This window comes from Zeus faber (genome assembly GCF_960531495.2).
Source record: "Zeus faber genome assembly, chromosome: 11".
NCBI classification, from domain to species: domain Eukaryota; kingdom Metazoa; phylum Chordata; class Actinopteri; order Zeiformes; family Zeidae; genus Zeus; species Zeus faber.
This window is the reverse complement of record NC_137205.1, coordinates 3,925,491-3,945,745: the sequence shown is the minus strand read 5'-3', so window position 1 is coordinate 3,945,745 and position 20,255 is coordinate 3,925,491. Positions and strand designations below refer to the sequence as shown.

Here is a 20,255-nt window from a genome sequence, read left to right as displayed (position 1 = left end):
AACACACCATTGAAAAGGCATGTCAGCCATGACAGCCTCACAACATCCACACCCTTCAGCTTGTATGGACAGGTCTCGTCCACATCTGAAACTTTCCACTCCACTAGTTTTCTACATACCTCAATGACTTCAGTGAAGGAGATTCTTCCTTCTTCCCTCTTCACAGAGGGTGGATCAGTCGGGTTTAGGACCTCTTATCAATATCCTCAGTCGAAGTCAACACTCCCCCCCCCCCCCCCCCCCCCTACTGTTAAAAACCTTGGCAGTGTCCTGCTTCATCTCTTGAGCCACCTGATGGTTTGTCAGCACATCTTCGAGGTACAGTGCTTTGGAGCACAGCTCTTCACCCGAGGATCCGATGAGACATCTACAGGTTTGATCGTGGAACTTTGGCCCAACGTGCTCTGGTACAAGTACATTAGGCTTGGATGATGGTGTTAAATTTAAGTCATCCAATAGCTCCCCCCGGCAATCACTGATAGGCGATTCTATCGGGAATGGGGTGGGCGCGCATAAAACGTAATGTAATGTGGCATAGTCGTTGTCAAATTCCATTTCTGCAGTCGTAGTTGATTCGGACAATACACTTCACAATGAGGGTTAGAAGAACACAAAGTCACATATACTACAGCCGATTAGTCCCATTTTTTAAATGCAGTATAATTAACAAAAAAACATTGATTATTTATCCTGTACTTGTCTGTTTGAACATTGTAATTGCTAACGATGGGAAAGTTATATTTGCCATAGACAAACGCTGGGAGTAAAAGGCAAATAAAATTGTACTGAGGCTACATGTGTCTTCTACATGTAGTAAAACAAAATCCGTTTGGTCGTTAACCTAATGTTGTCGTGGCATGGTAGCCAAGGTTTCCCAGCAGAACATTGCCCAGAGCATCACACTGCCTTACCTTATTGCCTTATTACTTGCCTTAGTGCATGCCATTTCTTCCACAGATAAACAACGCGCATCTGGCCATCCACACAATGTAAAAGAATGTGATTCATCAGACCAGGCCACCTTCTTCCATTGCTCCATGCTCCAGTTCTGACGCTCACATGCCCATTGTAGGCACTTTCAGCAAAGCACAGGGGTCAGCATTGGCACTCTGACCGGTCTGCGGCGACGCAGCCCCATATGCAGTATGCTGCGATGCTCTGTGTGTTCTGACACCTTTCTGTTGTAGTGAGCATTAACTTTTTTCAGCAATTTGTGCTACAGTAGCTCTTCTGTGGGATCGGACCAAGACGGGCTAGCTTCAATGAGCCTTGGGTGCCCATGACCCTTTTGCCGGTTCACTGATTATCCTTCCTTGGACCACTTTTGGTTGTTACTAACCACTGCGCACCAACACCCTACAAAACCTGCTGTTTTGAAGATTCTCTTACCCAGTCATTTAGCCATCACAATTTTTTCCCTTATTGAAGTCACTCAGATCCTTTCACACACATTTTCCCTGCTTCCAACACATCAACTTCAAGAACTGCCTGTTCACTTGCTGCCTAATATATCCGACCCCTTAAAGGGGGGCCAATGGAACATGGTGTTATTCTCTTCACCTGTCAGTGGTTTTAATGTTAGTTACATTACATTTAGCAGACGCTTTTATCCAAAGCGACTTACAATTGTTCAAACACCGAAGGACGCAGCCATCAGGAGCAATTAGGGGTTAAGTGTCTTGCTTAAGGACACTACAGCATGCTCGCAGGAGGAGCCTGGGATCGAACCAGCAACCTTTAGATCACTAGACCACCAGCTCTACCGCTTGAGCTACCATCCCCAAAGTGACAGACTTTTGACGGATTGACCCCACTTCAATCAGTTTGAAATTAAATGCTCTGACAATTGATTTCTCTCTCGCTCTCTCACTTCTTCCTCCCTCTGTCCTCCTCACTACAGGCTGAACGTACAAATCGCAGAAGGCTCCCTGGTGGCTGTGGTTGGACACGTGGGCTCGGGGAAGTCGTCTTTACTCTCTGCGCTGCTGGGAGAAATGGAAAAACTGGATGGATACATTGCTGTCAAGGTTTCATTCTTTTTTCACCCTGATGTCAAAAAGTCTCTGTCTTATAAGGCATTTTGTGATTTATCAATTTGAATCACTTCCTCCAGGGTACCGTGGCGTACGTGCCCCAGCAGGCGTGGATCCAGAACGCCACTCTCAAAGACAACATTATCTTCGGCCAGGAGAGGAAGGAGAAATGGTACCACCAGGTGATGGAGGCCTGCGCCCTACTGCCGGATTTGGAGAACCTGCCTGCTGGGGACATCACCGAGATCGGGGAGAAGGTACCAAGGAACTCAATTGTCTTATCAAACCTAACGGATTGGTTAGCAATTTTTAAATCCAGGCATATTAGAAAGTAATTTTACCTGTCCGGATCTCATTTCGGATTTGCTCAGAAGATGAGTGGGCTTGTTGGGAGTGCAACTCCTTTAGTTGCTGTTGAAGTTTATTTTGGCATTCTTGTCCTTTCTTTTTCTTGTGAGTGGAGAATGAAATAATACTACCTCTTAAAACTGCCTTAGCTGTTTCCCAAAGTAAGGATAGTGATATTTCTGGGGAGTCATTCAGTTCAATGAAGGAAGTCCATTCTCAGGAAAATAAATGGTTGAATTCTTTATCTTTCAAAAATGAGATGTTAAACCGCCACCCGTCGGGAGGGTTCCGGTTTGTTTCATTTATCCGGTTGAGACTAATCGGCCCGTGATCTGAAATTACGATAGGGTGGATTTTTGGATTAGTGATTTTGGACAGTGCGGAGTTACTTGTCAAGAAATGGTCGATTCTAGAGAAACTTTGGTGGGGTGGTGAGTAATATGTGTATTCTCTAGAATGTGGGTTATTTGATCGGCAACAATCCCCAAGAGCAAGATCACTCATATACATATAGTTTCAGATGAACGCCAGGATTTGTGAATATTTCTGGCTTGAGAACGGTCTAAATTTGGATCCAGCACTGTGTTGAAGTCTCCTCCCAATATGATATTTGGTTCAGAGAATTCTAAGAGTTTTGAAAATATATTGTGAAAGAAATTTGGGTTTGGGGCCATAAATATTAGCTATGGTTAATTTAATGTGACCTAAAATCCCATTAATCATTAGGTAACGCCTTCTGGGTCTGATATTGTGGTTTTATTTTGATATGAGATACTTTTATTGATCAATATACACCTTTTTTTTGAGTTGTATGATGCGGAAAACATCTGATTAACCCATTTAGCTTTGAGTTTGAGGTGCTCAGATGCAGTGAGGTGGGTTTCTTGCAGTAGACAGAAGCTGGGGTTCATCTTGGTGAGGTGAGTTAAGATTTTGCTACGTTTAACAGGTGATCCCAACCCTCTCACATTCCAACTAACAAACTTAATGGGTGTCATTGAAGCTAGTAAGGGGGTGATGGCACAGTGCATCCAAGGCAATAGCTATACTACTGTTCCCATGCTTTCCCATTGATAAGTCTGGGATTTCCTTCTTTACAATCCTTTTCACTGCAATAGTATTGTAGGAAGTTGGTACGGATACATTACTACACAAACCAATGACAAGTAGACAAAGATAAACACAGAACATTGCCGGATTAAACATACATAAAGTGAGAGACATTATAGAGTGAGAGTGGGATTAGGGAGGTGAGATGATGAGAGAAGTAGGGAGGGGGAATTAGGAAGGTGAGATGAGAGTCAGTGATATTTTAAATCCTGACATAGATAGCATGCCTATTCCTACATCTTGCAGTATATAATAACCAGAATTACAAGAATACATACATAATGATCAAAATAACCAGGGTGTGGTGGAGGAGTCTTGGTATAACAGACCATCTATAGTTTATCAACAACCATGGATACGCGTTTACCCTTCTGCTGGTTCTCCTTTAGGACAGGATACAGCGCTTTCCGTCGGTCGTTGATCTCCCGGCTCCCAGCTCCTTGTGCTTGAAGTGTTAAAACTTAGCAATGATGGAGCGGGGACGGTTCCCCACGTCGTGTCCCAGTCGATTAACACGGTGAAAGTTGATCTGCTTCACGTGTCCGTCGGGAGTTTCAGTGCGGTGCTGAGAAAGTCTTTTATCATATTTTCTGGGGACTCGGTGTTGTTCTCCAGCTTCTTGTTAATCTCATCCAAGACACTCACCTCAACAGCACCCGGTATGAGATGGTCTGTGTCCATCGCTGAGTCGGTCTTCTTCCTTTTTTACGGGATTATTGCGTTTCTGGTCGTCTTCCATCACCTATGCGTTATAAAAAAATCGATTTAATCCTCTAGGTCCTTCACTTTGGTTTTGCGCCGTGTTCCCTTTTTTCATATATACAGTGGGGCAAAAAAGTATTTAGTCAGCCACCAATTGTGCAAGTTCTCCCACTTAAAAAGTTGAGAGAGGCCTGTAATTTTCGTCATAGGTACACTTCGACTATGAGAGACAGAATGGGGGGAAAGAATCCAGGAAATTACATTGTAGGATTTTTAATGAATTAATTGGTAAATTCCTCGGTAAAATAAGTATTTGGTCACCTACAAACAAGCAAGATTTCTGGCTTTCACAGACCTGTAACTTTTTCTTCAAGAGGCTCCTCTGTCCTCCACTCGTTACCTGTATTAATGGCACCTGTTTGAACTCGTTATCAGTATAAAAGACACCTGTCCACAACCTCAAACAGTCACACTCCAAACTCCACTATGGCCAAGACCAAAGAGCTGTCAAAGGACACCAGAAACAAAATTGTAGACCTGCACCAGGCTGGGAAGACTGAATCTGCAATAGGTAAGCAGCTTGTTGTGAAGAAATCAACTGTGTGAGCAATTATTAGAAAATGGAAGACATACAAGAAAAGAAAGAAAGAAGAAAGAAACAGTCTTTAATTGTCACACGACACTCCACAACACATGCTTGCACACACACACACACATGCACATGCTTGATGGTGGCCGGTGAAATTGCTCCTCTGCTTTTGACCCATCCTGGCTTGTCCTTCCTCCGGGGGCACAGCCAGGAGCAGTGGGCAGCATACGTGGACGCGCCCGGGGACCAGGTGATAAGTGTCCATCGCTGGTCAGACGATGATGGGTGCATGTTTTTGGTGGGGGTCCTTACTGACGTGAGGTGGAGGAAACCCCATGTGAACACGGGGAGAACATGCAAACTCCACACAGAAAGGCTCCTGTTTTTGGAAGATAACCCGCCGGAGCACGGTGCCAACAGTGCCCCAGGCGGGAATCGAACCCAGGACCTTCTTGCTGTGAGGCAGCAGTGCAATGCACTGCGCCACCGTGCCACTGACAAGACCACTGATAATCTCCCTCGATCTGGGGCTCCACGCAAGATCTCACCCCGTGGGGTCAAAATGATCACAAGAACGGTGAGCAAACCCAGAACCACATGGGGGGACCTAGTGAATGACCTGCAGAGAGCTGGGACCCAAGTAACAAAGGCTACCATCAGTAACACACTACGCCGCCAGGGACTCAAATCCTGCAGTGCCAGACGTGTCCCCCTGCTTAAGCCAGTACATGTCCAGGCCCATCTGAAGTTTGCTAGAGAGCATTTGGATGATCCAGAAGAGGATTGGGAGAATGTCATATGGTCAGATGAAACCAAAATAGAACTTTTTGGTAAAAACTCAACTTGTCATGTTTGGAGGAGAAAGAAACCTGAGTTGCATCCAAAGAACACCATACCTACTGTGAAGCATGGGGGTGGAAACATCATTCTTTCCGTGTAAAGGAAAGAATGAATGGGGCCATGTATCGTGAGAATTTGAGTGAAAACCTCCGTCCATCAGCAAGGGCATTGAAGATGAAACGTGGCTGGGTCTTTCAGCATGACAATGATCCCAAACACACCGCCCGGGCAACGAAGGAGTGGCTTCGTAAGAAGCATTTCAAGGTCCTGGAGTGGCCTAGCCAGTCTCCAGATCTCAACCCCATAGAAAATCTTTGGAGGGAGTTGAAAGTCCATGTTGCCCAGCGACAGCCCCAAACATCACTGCTCTAGAGGAGATCTGCATGGAGGAATGGCCCAAAATACAAGCAACAGTGTGTGAAAACCTTGTGAAGACTTACAGAAAACGTTTGACCTCTGTCATTACAACCAAAGGGTATATAACAAAGTATTGAGATGAACCTTTGTTATTGACCAAATACTTATTTTCCACCATAATTTGCAAATAAATTATTTAAAAATCAGACAATGTGATTTTCTGGATTTTTTTTTCTCATTTTGTCTCTCATAGTCGAAGTGAACCTATGATGAAAATAACAGGCCTCTCTCATCTTATTAAGTGGGAGAACTTGCACAATTGGTGGCTGACTAAATACTTTTTTGCCCCACTGTGTATATATATATATATATATATATATATATATATATATATAAATATTATTTGCAATTCGCAAAAGTTGAGTCTCCACTCACTACTCACTTCCGCTTCCGTCTTCTCGTGAGATCACAGCATGCTCCTGTCCACCCTGATGAGATCTGGACAATTACATCTCAACTTGATACTATAATCCATCAAAAGACACAATTCCTTATGCAACGAACAAGAGCAAATTGTTTTGAATTCAATGACAAATCAGGTACATTTCTTGCCAATCAATTGAAACGTGATAGAGAAAAATCGCTTATTACAGCCATCAAAGATTCACAGGGTAGAATAACATCAATAACATATTTATAGACTTTTATAATAACCTATATCACTCAGATAATGAACCGAATATATCAAACATTCACTCATTCCTTGATGATATTGATCTTTCTAAACTTTTGACGGAGCAAGCTACCACCTTAGATCAACCACTTACTCTTGAAGAACTCAGGAATGCGCTCTACTCTATGCCCAACAATAAATCACCTGGATCAGATAACTACCCAGTGGAATTTTATAAACACTTCTGGCCATTTATCTCCCCATTATTCATCAGAATGGTTGAGAACTGCTCTCATTTCGGTTTTGCTCAAACCCAAAAAAGACCAAACACTCACCTCCAGTTATTGACCCATAAGCCTTATTAATTGCGACCTTAAGATAATAAGTAAAACACTAACCAACAGAATTTAAAAGCTAATTCCATTTATAATTCACACAGACCAAACAGGCTTTGTCAAAGGCAGACACTGATCCAGCAATATGCATCGTTTATTCAGTCTGATCAGCATATCTCAAAGGAACAACTTTAATACTATTATTGCCTCTTTGGATGCCGAAAAAGCATTTGACAGAGTTAATTGGACATATCTCTTTTCAATCCTTAACAAATTTGGCTTTGGAGAGTCACTCATTCATTGGGTCAATCCTCCACAACTCTCCATCTGCTTCTGTCATCACCAATGGTTACATTTCACAGTGTTTCACTCCACAACGCGGCACAAGACAAGGATGTCTGCTCTCCCCTTTACTATTCGTCATTCGTCATCCCGTGCTCACGGGGAGTACCTGCAGCTGGTTATCTGTGTGTTGGTTCGGGGCGTGGTTGTGGGTACCTGCCCTCTGGCGCTCTCGGTGTGCGGGGCGCTCGTCGCCGGGGGGGTCAGGCTGGGTGCCATCTGCCGCTGATCGCTATAGGCTGGCTGCCGGAGGTGGATGCACTGGCGCACGGTTGGGTCCGGGGGTGGGGGGGGTCTGCATGGTTGCTCCCCGCCTGCTCCGCCCCTGGATCGATCCGGTCGCCACTCGCCTATCTCTCCCAGTGCCAATACTCATACTCAGCACAGACACCACACAATAGACCGAGGGCTTGCGGGATGGGCGGGGTGCAGGCTATGTGGGTGGGGATGCGGTGGGCAGCTGCCATCTTGCCTTTCATGCTCCTGCCCAAGCGTGCTTCTTGTCCGTCCCAAAATTTTAATCCCACTCACATTAGATTAGAAACACATACACTCGCACACCAATCCTACTCCGAACAACATTCCATCGGACCAGGGTCTGCAGCGCAGGAGGGGTGCAAGTGATTCGGGTTCGACTTGCCTAAAGGACGCGCACTCCCATTCCCACAATTTTAACTGCAATTTCCAACAGCACACATAGAGCACTGGGGTTTTGCGGGCTGGCCGGTCGCTTGCGGGTCGGTGTGGGAGTGTGGTTGGCCGGGGAGCCAGCTCGCCTGTGGGGCGGGCAGCTCAGGCGGGGTGTCGTTCTGTCGCCATGGGGCCGGAATCGGGGCCTGCGGTCCGTGCCTTGTGCCTGTGGTACGGGTTCTGTGCCGGCGGCTGCGTCTTGTGCTTGCACCTGGGGGTTGGTTGTTTGTGTGCGCTCCTGGGGTGCGGGGTCTCCTCGTGCTCCCTGGGACTGGTTCATGCTCCTCAGGGCTCGACGGCCCTCTGGCCTCTCTGGGGGCCCGGGGGTCTTCTGTGGCCGCAGGGCAGGGTACTTGGGGCTTTGCTGCAGCCGTAGGGTGTCTACAGGGCTGTGGAGTTCGGGGGGCTTCGGGGGCCCTTATGCTGCTTGGAGGTGCTGCGACATAATACCGACCTTCTAGACCAGTACCAATGGGGAAAAGTCATGTACACTCACCGGTGGACATCTTACACACACACACACACACACACACACAAACACACACACACACACACACACACACACACACACACACACACACACACACACACACGCACGCACACTCCCTCATTTACTGCCATAATTATGACAGGAAGAGGCCACGTGACCATTTGTAGTTCCAGTATTCCTGGACCTAATTCACTGTTTTTCAATACATGTGTCATCCAATGTTTATGTTTTTGTGTAAATGTTGTTTATTTGTATGTTTATTTGTCTCACCTATAGTGATTCTCCCTCTCTTGGAGTAGTGATCAGTTGTTTATCAACCCAAACATGATAAATAGTTCTCCAAAGAGGGGGGTTGGTGGTGGTTCTCCATAACCAAAAACTGTGCTCTTGTCATTCTATAGGTCATCCACAGGACAGTTGTTGCAGCAGTTGTTGATGATTTAAGAATAAATAAAGAGTTGCATTGCAGGTTGAGAACTTGAACTCCACTTGCAGACTTAACTCTGTCCTGGATGCAATGGCATACAGATACTTTGTGTTGTATGCCCAGCATGCTGACAGCACGGGTTAGAAAAAAAAAAAAAAAAAAAAGAAAGTAATTGGTTTGATCCTCACTCCACTCACCACACAATTTGGAATAATGCCATGAACTGGACCAGGAGTGGGCATGTCTTGTTTCCATCATTCCTGTTGCACAATCTCACCCCCAAACAAACTTACCATCTCTCTTTCTCTCAGGGGGTCAACCTGTCAGGAGGTCAGAAGCAGAGGGTGAGTCTGGCTCGTGCAGTGTACGCTAACTGTGCCGTCTACCTGCTAGACGACCCTCTTTCTGCTGTGGATGCCCATGTGGGGAAGCACATCTTCGACAAGGTTATTGGGTCGCAGGGCCTCCTCAAGGACAGGGTACGTCCCATTCAATAACATCCGTAATAAAATTATGCAAGTAGTACAAGTATGTAAGATAAATTGGTATTGCAATGAAGCAATTACTCCTGATCCTGATAAACTTTGGTTTACTATTTACTCACTTTAAGTTAGTAGTTCATTCTGCACTTATTAACAGTTAACTATACACTTATTAACAATTATCTATGATTTTTGTATGTGTTAATAAGGTTAATAAGACTATCTAAGTGGTAATTACAGCATTTATTAGCAGTTAACTATGCAGATAGATGGCTATGCTTTTTGCAGCTACCAGATCTAAAGCGGGAACAGTGCCTTATTAAGGTTAATAAATCCTTTATTATGCCCTTATTAATAGCAAACTAAGCTTTTCGCAGATCACCCACCTGGAATAAGCACTACATGTTGTCAAGTTTGATAAAAATGTGAATAAAAAATTATAAATTAAGACAATATTTTAGTGGTGAAGTACAAAAACATTTTAAGACAGCTCATTTATCACTTTCACATAATTGGTAGCCAAATGCTGCAACAAAGAGAACATTGTATAAAACATTCAAAAAACAAAAACACTCAAACAGGCCTTTAAAAAATATAGTACAATTATTAATACAATTACAGTATATTTCAACATTGAGATAAATTGTATATTGTAAAATATATATTGAAAATGTTTCACATCAACACAAGTGGGAACCGGCAACCAACAATCAGGTCGATACCAAAACATGATGAGCGTAAGAATAGTTTAATGAAGGCGTCAGCTATACTGTAACACGGCGCTTCACTTCCGCGGTGTAACGTCAACAAGCGAGAGCGACTCCAACCAATAAGGAACTGCCTTAATATGCGACTGAAATTGTTTGCGTATTCATGCTGATGTATGTAGCATAAATAGCTGTTAATAAGTGCATAATAAAGGATTTATTAACTTTATTAAGGCACTACTCTTGCTTTAGATTTTGTACCTGAAAAAAAGCATAGTTAACTGCATAGATAACTGCTAATAAATGCTGTAATTAACACTTACATAGTCTTATTAACACATAATAAAAGCATAGTTAACTCTTAATAGATGCGTAGTTAACTGCTAATAAATGCTATTATTGACTGCTAATAAATGGGAAGGAGCGCTATCACAGGTCCTTCCTTCCTGCGGCTGTCAAAAAATCCAAGTGCAATTTTTTTTTATATATAAAAAAAAAAAAAAAAAAGAAGGTGCAATCCCTGATGTGCAATGTGTCAAGATATATGTAATACACTTAGTACTATCTGGTTCCCATTTATGGTGATTTTTAATTTATATTTTTAATGCTTCTATATATTTTATTTTATTTATAGTGTGTACTTGATATGCTCTATATTTTCTGCTGGAACGATGTAAATTTCCCCATTGTGGGACTAATAAAGGTTTATCTTATCTTAAATGCTGTAATTAACACTTATAGAGTCGTATTAACACATAATAAAAGCATAGTTAACTCTTAATAGGTGCATAGTTAACTGCTAATAAATGCTATTATTAACTGCTAATAAATGCTGTAATTAACACTTATATAGTCTTATTAACCTTATTAAAACATAATAAAAGCATAGTTAACTGTTAATAAGTGCGTAGTTAACTGCTAATAAATGATATTATTAACACTTATATATACAGTATATAGTCTTATTAAGACAATAATGTTAAGAATCATATAGGGACCTTATTAACTATTAACTAGCGCTTTTTACAAGCACCTTAATATAAAAACATTACCAATAAGGGAAACACAAGAATGCATGTGTAAGGAAATGGTTATTCAAATATCTGTTATATACACATTAAATAGAATTTTGTTCTACTTATCACTAAGTTGACATGCCGGCTTTAGGTGGCAATATTATTGGGGGGAAAAAAAAAAAAATAATATATATATATATATATATATATATATATATATATATATATATATATATATATATATATATACTGTGTGTGTGTGTGTGTGTGTGTGTGTGTGTGTGTGTGTATGTATGTATATAACATGCCCACAGGCTTTACTAACTGTATTTCAGTGTGCCTTTTTTTTTTTTTTTTGGAACGAAGCAACTGAAATTTTCATTCTTTGTATCTTAAGAGAAAGGTAGTGAAAACATGAGAAAATCACCCAAAATAAATAATTAAAGGACAGTTCTACAATTTCTTAACCCAGGGCTTATAAAAGTGTTCCATCCCACAATTAATAACTTTTCATAGCGCAGCCTTACTGAATACTTTACTATTGAGAAATTGACCACTATGCTACAGATTCCCACTGTGCTTAAATGCAGTCCAATAGGAAGAACGACTGTTTGAAAATAGGAAACTCAACAATATTGTCACTTTATGTTCTCCGGGAAAAAATGGTTGTAATCCCTGCATTTTATCAGGTTTTTCTTGGGTTTTATTGAGTCTTTCGGACTTGGGCAAATCAGCTCATTTTGGTACATCTGCACTATTGTAAGATACTAGAAACAGGAAGTTGTCACTTCCTACTGGCAATATTGGAGCCAACGTTATGCTTTCGATCAACTGTAGCAAGTGCAGAAATCCTTTCACGCATATTCTGTTGTGTACCACCAGACACGCCTGCTGGTAACCCACGGTCTGAGCTACCTACCCCAGGCAGATCTGATCCTGGTGATGGTGGATGGACAGATCACAGAAATTGGATCCTACCAGGAGCTGATGGACAGGGAGGGCGCCTTCGCAGAGTTCCTGCACACCTATGCCAGCACAGAGCAGGGAGATGCGCCCGACAGCACCAGTGAGCAAAACATTTTTACTAGCTTTTTGGGCTAGTAACTGACTCAATTTCTGGCCCTGACAAAGATAATTTATTATTTAATATTATTACAACATCAAATTATTTAGCTTTAGCACCCAAAATTAGACTTTAAATTACAGCTAATTGGGTGAATTTATTTTTAGTTCATGCATTTTTTTTTTGTATTCTTAAGTATAACCTTGTTGGCAACTGTCAGCCTCCCATTTTTTTGCTTCTTTGTGTGTCTTAATTTGTCTACCCCCACCTTTTTATTTTTTGTCTTTCACTCATCTGCCCTCCATTTAGAAGAGGGTCACGAGGATAAGGAGGAGGAAGAAAAGGGCAAAGCTGAAGGTTTGAGTGGTATTTGAGTGGTCTTTTAACACAGGGTAACGATGCCTCATTACTGTTCCTTGTCTTGCTCCCCCGTTTGGCTGCTACCATCTCAGCGAAACAAGTCTACAACAAATAAATAAACGGAGGGGCGTTCATATTTGTGAGGAAAAAAACGTTCCCCATGTAGGGTAATGAAAAACATGTTTGAATTTTTAATTTTTAAAATGTTTCTGTGAAGTATTTTACATAAATACTAATTGGGAAGATAAGAGGATGTCATAGCCTTTGGGGTAAAGCACATGCGCAGTTGGCAGTGGTCTGCATTTATGATGATCTTTGGCCAGATGGAGCCCTTATCTTGAGTTTTGGGTGCCTTTTGCATCCAGGTTAAAAAAGCTCAGTGAATTGTCTTTTATTTTAAATGACCATTACACCGTGTTTCAAATTATTATGCAAATTGGATTTAAGGGTCATAAACATTACATTTTTTGTTTATCAACTAAACTCATGGATGGTATTGTGTCTCAGGGCTCTTTGGATCACTGAAATCAATCTCAGACACTTGTGATTAATTAGTTTGCCAGGTGAGCCAAATTAAAGGAAAACTACTTAAGAAGGATGTTCCACATTATAAAGCCGGCCACAGGTTTCAAGCAATATGGGAAAGAAAAAGTATCTCTCTGCTGCCTAAAAGCGTCAAATAGTGCAATGCCTTGGACAAGGTATGAAAACATTAGATATTTCACAAAAACTTAAGTGTGATCATCGTACTGTGAAGAGATTTGTGGCTGATTCAGAGCACAGATGGGTTAGTGCAGATAAAGGCATAATGAGGGAGGTTTCTGCCAGACAAATTCATCGGATTAAGAGAGCAGCTGCTAAAATGCCATTACAAAGCAGCAAACAGGTATTTGAAGCTGCTGGTGCCTCTGGAGTCCCGCGAACCCCAAGGTGTAGGATCCTCCAGAGGCTTGCAGTTGTGCATAAACCTACTATTGGGCCACCCCTAACCAATGCTCACAAGCAGAAATGGTTGCAGTGGGCCCCAAAATACATGAAGACTAATTTTCAAACAGTCTTGTTTACTGATGAGTGCCGTGCAATCCTGGATGGTCCAGGTGGATAGAGTAGTGGATGGTTGGTGGATGGCCACCATGTCCCAACAAGGCTGCGATGTCAGCAAGAAGGTTGCAGAGTCATGTTTTGGGCCAGAATCATGGGGAGAGAGCTGGTAGCTCCCTGAAGGTGTGAAAATGACCTCGGCAAAGTATATAGAGTTTCTGACTGACCTGTCTTCCATGGTTCAAAAAGAAGAACCGTGCCTTCCGTAGCAAAATCATCTTCATGCATGACAATGCACCATCTCATGCTGCAAAGAATACCTCTGTGTCATTGGCTGCTATGGGCAAAAAAGGAGAAAAACTCATGGTGTGGCCCCCTTCCTCCCCTGACCCCAACCCTATTGAGAATCTTTGGAGCATCCTCAAGCAAAAGATCTATGAGGGTGGGAGGCAGTTTGCATCAAAACAGCAGCTCTGGGAGGCTATTCTGACATCCTGCAAAGAAATTCAAGCAGAAACTCTCCAAAGACTCACAAGTTCAATGGATGCAAGAATTGTGAAGGTGCTATCAAAGAAGGGTCCTATGTTAACATGTAACTTGGCCTGTTAAGATGTTTTTGATTGAAATAGCTTTTGATTTCAGTAAATATGACCACCTGATGCTGCAAATTCAACAAATGACCATTTTCAGTTCTTTACAACCTATAAAATGTTTTGAAACTCTTGTGAATAATAATTTGGAACAGTGCATTTTGAGTTTTTTATTTTTGGAAAAAAAATGTTATCATTGGGAGGTTTGTTCCAAAATATTCAAACAGTGGATGACTTGAAAATTATACTGACTGTCATTTGCATCGACTATTTAGGAAAATCAGAGAAAAATATCATTTGCATAATAATTTGGAACGTGGTGTTAACATCACAGATTTTCACACATCAGGAAGTATGCAATGCAAGCGTTCCAAAGCTGCTGCTTCTAATGTACAGATCATCTCCATTTTCATTTCACATGTGTTGTATCCCAAATCACGCTTTGGTGTTGCTGTCTTCAATAGATTTGGCATGATCAGGGCTCCATTTTGTCACATTTGCGACCATTTTTGGAGACATCTTTGGAGGCTACTAAATTTTATTACTAGGAGCAGCAGCGCGACTTGAAAATATCCAGCACGTTTTTTTGTTTTTTTTAATCATCATCGTAAATCATGTGTAACACTAGGAGGGAGCGCGCGTGTTGTGACATTTTAGAAAGTTGCCACAAAAAATGGAAAATAGACTACTAATTAAGCGATTATTTTAACCGAAACCTGTGTGTTGTGCCATGGCTGTTGATGACAGCAATGTACTGACCACATACCTTATGTTAACATTTGTTACTTTAAGTTAAATAGTGCTTTTTTTAAAACATAGACACCAAATAATAATGATATTTGCTGCACTACTTCACTTGTTGACTTTTTCCTTTAAAATAAAACAGCACATTGTTATTTCTGAAAATTGTCTATTTATTACAAAAGCATTTATCAGTAATACAGTTAATATGGAAAAAATATGAGTGTTGTGTTGCATGTCGATTTCAGCATGTCGATTTCAGCACCGCTCCTAAATTTTGCACTGGTGCTCCTAAAATTCTGAGTAGGGAGCACTAGTGCTACTAGTGGAAGAAGTTTGTCTTGAGCCCTGACGACACATTCATCTTTCATTTTATCAGGTTTTTCAAAGATGTAGTAGCTTCTACTGTAGCCAACGTTATACTTTGGATGTACTGCACCAATTGCAAAAAGTAGTTCTAAATAAAATGGATGTACAATTATATTACTGTTATTTAAAACATTTTTCCCATTTTTGAAAAGGAGATTTGCCATGTTTTTTAAAGCTTAAATGTTTGCCCCATTTGATCACATTATATCACAGTGAGAAGCTGCAGCAGAGCTAAGTTACATTTATCAATAGTTGAGTGTTGAGGGAATTGGTTGAGAATCAACCAACATTTTAATATGCCCTTGGTTAAAATATAGCAAAGGTTTGCTATTTTGCTATATTTTAAGCCAGGGTGTATTCAAATGTCCTTAAATATGAAAGAAAATGTTCTTCAAGGGTTGCGAGTTCAGCCTTGCTTGGCATGAATTTGCATGTGAGCTTCACTCAATGAAGCCCTCTTAACCTGGTTGTGGTTGCAAATCTAATTGCATTGGCCAGCATCCTCATGGCCAAGCCTGGTGCTGTATCGCCTCAGCAGCCACTCGACAACTGAACTGTCCTTCAATTCCTGCCAAGCTGGAGGAGCATGAATACTTGGTAGGTGGTTCATTTTGATTCAAACAAAGGCCACTGCTTGGAAAGTGGTCAGTTTGAGTGGAATTGAACAGCCAACTATCGCACAATAGCAATATACTTTCCCTCATGTACTATAACTTCTACACCATGAAGTTGCCATCGTAAACCAAAGATGGATGAGGGTATTAAGAATTCAAGGCACAATTAAACAAACAACATCCAAGTGGACCGTTAGTTTGAATGTGACTTGTGGAACTAAGGGTTCTAATGACTGTCAAATTTAATACGTATCAAAGAAATGCATTCTTGTGAGAAATTGGTCTAAATTCAACTGTTTTCCTTTCCCCATTTTAAGATCCTGTGCCTAAGAAAGGCCTAGAGAATGGCAGTCCAGCTGCTCTCGTTGGGTGAGTGAAAATCTTTCAGTTGTGTTTGAGTTTCAGTAGGCCTACAGCTTCTTCAAAGTCCCTTAAATGTTGAATCAACAATGTGTTTTTTTCTGCATTTAAGATAGCATTTTTACCAATTGGGATTTTACAGAACTTTAAATTTCTTGAAGGTCACAAAAGTAAAATAAGAAAAATACATGCACGCCTCTGCTCAATGCCTGCAGAGGCTCTAAGTATTTTGACAGGCTGCAAAGCTCTCACTCAGCATTGTACCCTATCCCATCAGTTCAGTGGCCTTCATTGGCTTTGCGCAGACTCACTCACTGGTATATACAGTATTTACTGTATTTATAAGTCCATCCTTGGTCTGCTCCCCTCTTACCTTTTGTGTGTATATCTCACTAAAAACTAGTAACTATTGTTTGCGCTTAAATGACCCCCTCTTACTGTCCCTAAGGTTCACACTGAATTTGGCAAATAGGCCTTTATGTTCTCTGCCCCTGTAGCCACTTGCAGGCAGATTTGCTGCTAGATGAGCTGATCCCAATTAGGCCTTTTTAAAATGTAGTGAAGGGTTCGGAGGAAAAATTGGAATTTGTAATTGCTTCCTTAGCTAGATCAGTTTCCTCCTGTCTGTCTTTCCTCCTGTCTGTATGTTTTGTTTTAAGTGTTTTTAATGTTTGCTTGTATGTCGTTTGAAACACTGTATTGCTGCTGTCTTCGCCAGGGCTTCCCGGAAAAAGAGACTTGTAATCTCAATGGGACTTACCTGGCTAAATAAGGGTTTAATATTATTATTATTATTATTATTATTATTAATAATAATAATAATAATAATATAAAACACAGACTGACAGGTCACACTTGGGGGGGTTGTTAAATGAAAGCAGGTGAATAGCAACAATTTGTAATGATCAAAATGGAGTCATTTAAAATGCCACAACATGAAGCAATTGATGCAGTTAAATCATGCATTCTGAATAGAAAACAAACAATCATTGAAATTCATAACAAAAGAATGGGGTGAATAGAGTAGAGAAAGTGTATAGTCTTTACCTTTTTCTGTGCTTTGATACTATATTGAAAACAAAATCACGTTATACTCTGGAGATGATCTCTATCCACTTAAGTCAATGGAAACATAACACATTAAGGGCTTCTCTTTTGCATTCAAGTTTGCCATAATGCTAATAATATGCATATCATTTTGATCAAATGTGTCCTGTCCATGATAGATATTTTGTAAATGTGTTGGTGTTTCGCTGAGTTTTATATAAATCATAGTCTACTGTATTCAATTTAGCAATATTGTAGCAAATTTGCAGTATCTGCATATATCGTATCATATCGCAAATACCTATTGACTTAAAAAAAAAATTGATGTACCATCTGTGATGTCGCGTATTGGTTTCTGAAGAGACTTTCAAGCCTTGGGTTGGTATTTACCCTTGCTGCCATCTAGGCAATAAACAGAGCCAGATATTTCTAAATGTTGGCAATGGGGCGAAGTGGGACACGTGAAACCCCTACACAGTAGGAGTAAGAATGAAACACGACCAACTTGACGAACATGAACGAGAGACCTGTCAATCAAGGCAACTACATCCCTGAATATACCTCTGTCATTGTCAGGCACATCAGACCCATGAGGATAAGTTAACTTAGATACTTAGGCATTACAATCTTGGTCACCCTCTAGTGGCCATTTGTTGAACTGCTGTTTGCCACTTGAGTTTAATTTTGGAAACTGACGAGACTAACTGACCTGAAGTTTATTACTCATTTATGTTCTTTTTACATTCCTCATTCCACTATTCAGCGGTCAGGATGTTCAGAACAGATGCAGCATGACCAAACTGTCTCCAAGGAGCGAGGGAGGTGGCGATGATCTGGGGAAGAAAGCCAAGAACGCCGATGCAGGCAAATTGACAGAGGCTGACCAGGCCAACACAGGACGGGTAGGTGTAGGCCACAGAGCCCAGTGACTTTTCAAACCATCCTAGACCAGGGTATCAGTTTGATACTTTTCTAATGTGTCACTCTGACAAATTTGGGCATTATTAAAATGTTGGTTCCCATCATTTATAACTGTTCATCGTACAACTACACTGAATACTTCACTCTTGAGAGACTTACCTCTCTGCTGCAGCTTCTCACTGTGCTTAAATGCAGTCCAATGGGGCAAACGACTTAGGCCTGTTCTCATTAAATCCATCAATGGTGAGGTGTTGTATTTTTTATTTAAAAATGAACTTATTAATTAAAAAATGGGATAAGAGGAAATAGATTTCACATATATTTGACACTTTATGCTTGCTCATTTTTCACCTCATCTACTAATGGTCTGGCCCGCTGGTCACTTATAAAAAACTAAATGTGGCCCTCGAGCCAAAAAGTTTGCCCACCCTTGACCTAGATGGTTACTAAGATGACTCTGCACTAACTTGGATGTACTGTGGCAACTGCAATAGACAGATCGAAATAAAATGTGACATTGCTGTTATTCAAAACGTTTAAAAATGAAAAACATGACAGGTGACTATAAGACAAGTGTGACTTTGAGCTTTCTGTTTTTGAAAAGGAGATTTAACATCTTATATTTTTACACTGATATGTTTACCCCAGTGGACTGCATTTCAAGTCAGTGAGGAGCTAAATTATTTCTCAATAATTAACAGTTAAAATACCCTATCCCACTGCACCAAAAACCCAGTAACACCCACTAACATCTAGCATTTGTCATCAGTAGCAAAGGAGAAACCCGGGTTTTAGTCCTGGGTCAAATGACCCTGCAAGAGACACCAGGTTTTAATCGGCCCCACCTCTGATCGGCTCTGACGTGAACAGGACACCTGGGTCGACCCGCTGATTTTGGCCCTGATTCTGAGATGGTGCTAACTTCACAAAAACACAATTACATTCCAGAGAGAGATCTCAGATTTTCACCCCTAACCCTGACTAATTACCTGAGATATTGTCCTTTGAACCCTGACCAGAGGTCATCTTTCAAAGATCAATTGTTTTTTTGTCATATGAATGAGAACAGGTCTTAATGGTTTATTTGAATCTACAGCTGTTTAATTTCAAAATGTTAGCTGTTTTTTTATTTAAATTTTTTTTAATTACAAAGTTTAATAGCTTTGTAATGAGAGCACTCAAACTAGGTCTATGTAATTATAGTTTCAAGTTTATTGCAAAATACTTGATAAAAATGCAAGCATCATTATCAGTAATGAGATTCTCAGAGCCAACTCAACTTTACAAATATGTCAAATAAGGGCATAGTATTGATCAAAATAAAAAAGTATTTAAAAACAGAATTTGAAGAGTATTTAAACAGTTAATTTTTAAACAACATTTTAAAATCGAAAATGGAAAGAAGTAGTACAGTATAAGTAATATAAAAATATTCACCTAAAAGAAAGATAAAATAAAATGCAGACAATAATGTCAGTGAGTCAACTTGATAGTGGACATCTTAAATAGTCGCAGGCCACAACAATGCAGTGTCATACTGAATGGTAAGGTAGACACAGTGTTGTAAGACAAACACCGCAATATACTACAAAGAGGTAAGACAAAACAGGTATGCGATACTTACTAAATTAAAGTGAGTAGTTTTAAAGTTTTACTAGCCGCTTTTTAAAGTGGCCAAGTGTGTGGATTTATAGGTTATAGTCTTCGGCCTTTTGATTTCAAAATGAGGATTTTTGAAATATCAAATTTTTATTTTACTTAATATAATTGTGAAATATCACAACTAATTTCTGCATTTGAGCCTCTCTGTCGGAGAAACGGTCCCCCCCCCCCCCCCCAGGCCTAGATTGTTTTTCCAAATTCCAAAAAACAACAATGGCACAATAAATTGTTAAAAATCAATCAATATAAGTTGATCGAATAAAATCAACACCAGGGATCTAATAATAATTTGTACAAACTTTAAAGAGACTAAACAGTATATGGGTACTTCTGAACACTTTTTTTT

At 40.7% G+C, this 20,255-nt stretch overlaps 1 protein-coding gene across 2 annotated transcripts in view; it reads left to right on the top strand.

Annotated features, from left to right (window-relative positions):
- abcc1 (ATP binding cassette subfamily C member 1 (ABCC1 blood group)) overlaps positions 1-20,255 on the top strand; it is a gene marked incomplete at its 5' end in the record, with an annotated part of 115,479 nt that overhangs the window by 73,565 nt on the left and 21,659 nt on the right. The window contains 7 exons of one of the 2 annotated variants that reach the window (XM_080009112.1): positions 1,901-2,027; positions 2,114-2,290; positions 9,248-9,415; positions 12,024-12,207; positions 12,517-12,561; positions 16,237-16,288; positions 18,090-18,228. In XM_080009112.1, coding sequence (XP_079865238.1) covers positions 1,901-2,027; positions 2,114-2,290; positions 9,248-9,415; positions 12,024-12,207; positions 12,517-12,561; positions 16,237-16,288; positions 18,090-18,228 — 892 coding nt within the window. Of the gene's footprint in view, positions 1-1,900; positions 2,028-2,113; positions 2,291-9,247; positions 9,416-12,023; positions 12,208-12,513; positions 12,562-16,236; positions 16,289-18,089; positions 18,229-20,255 lie in introns of both variants that reach the window. The other variant, XM_080009111.1, reaches the window with a different exon arrangement.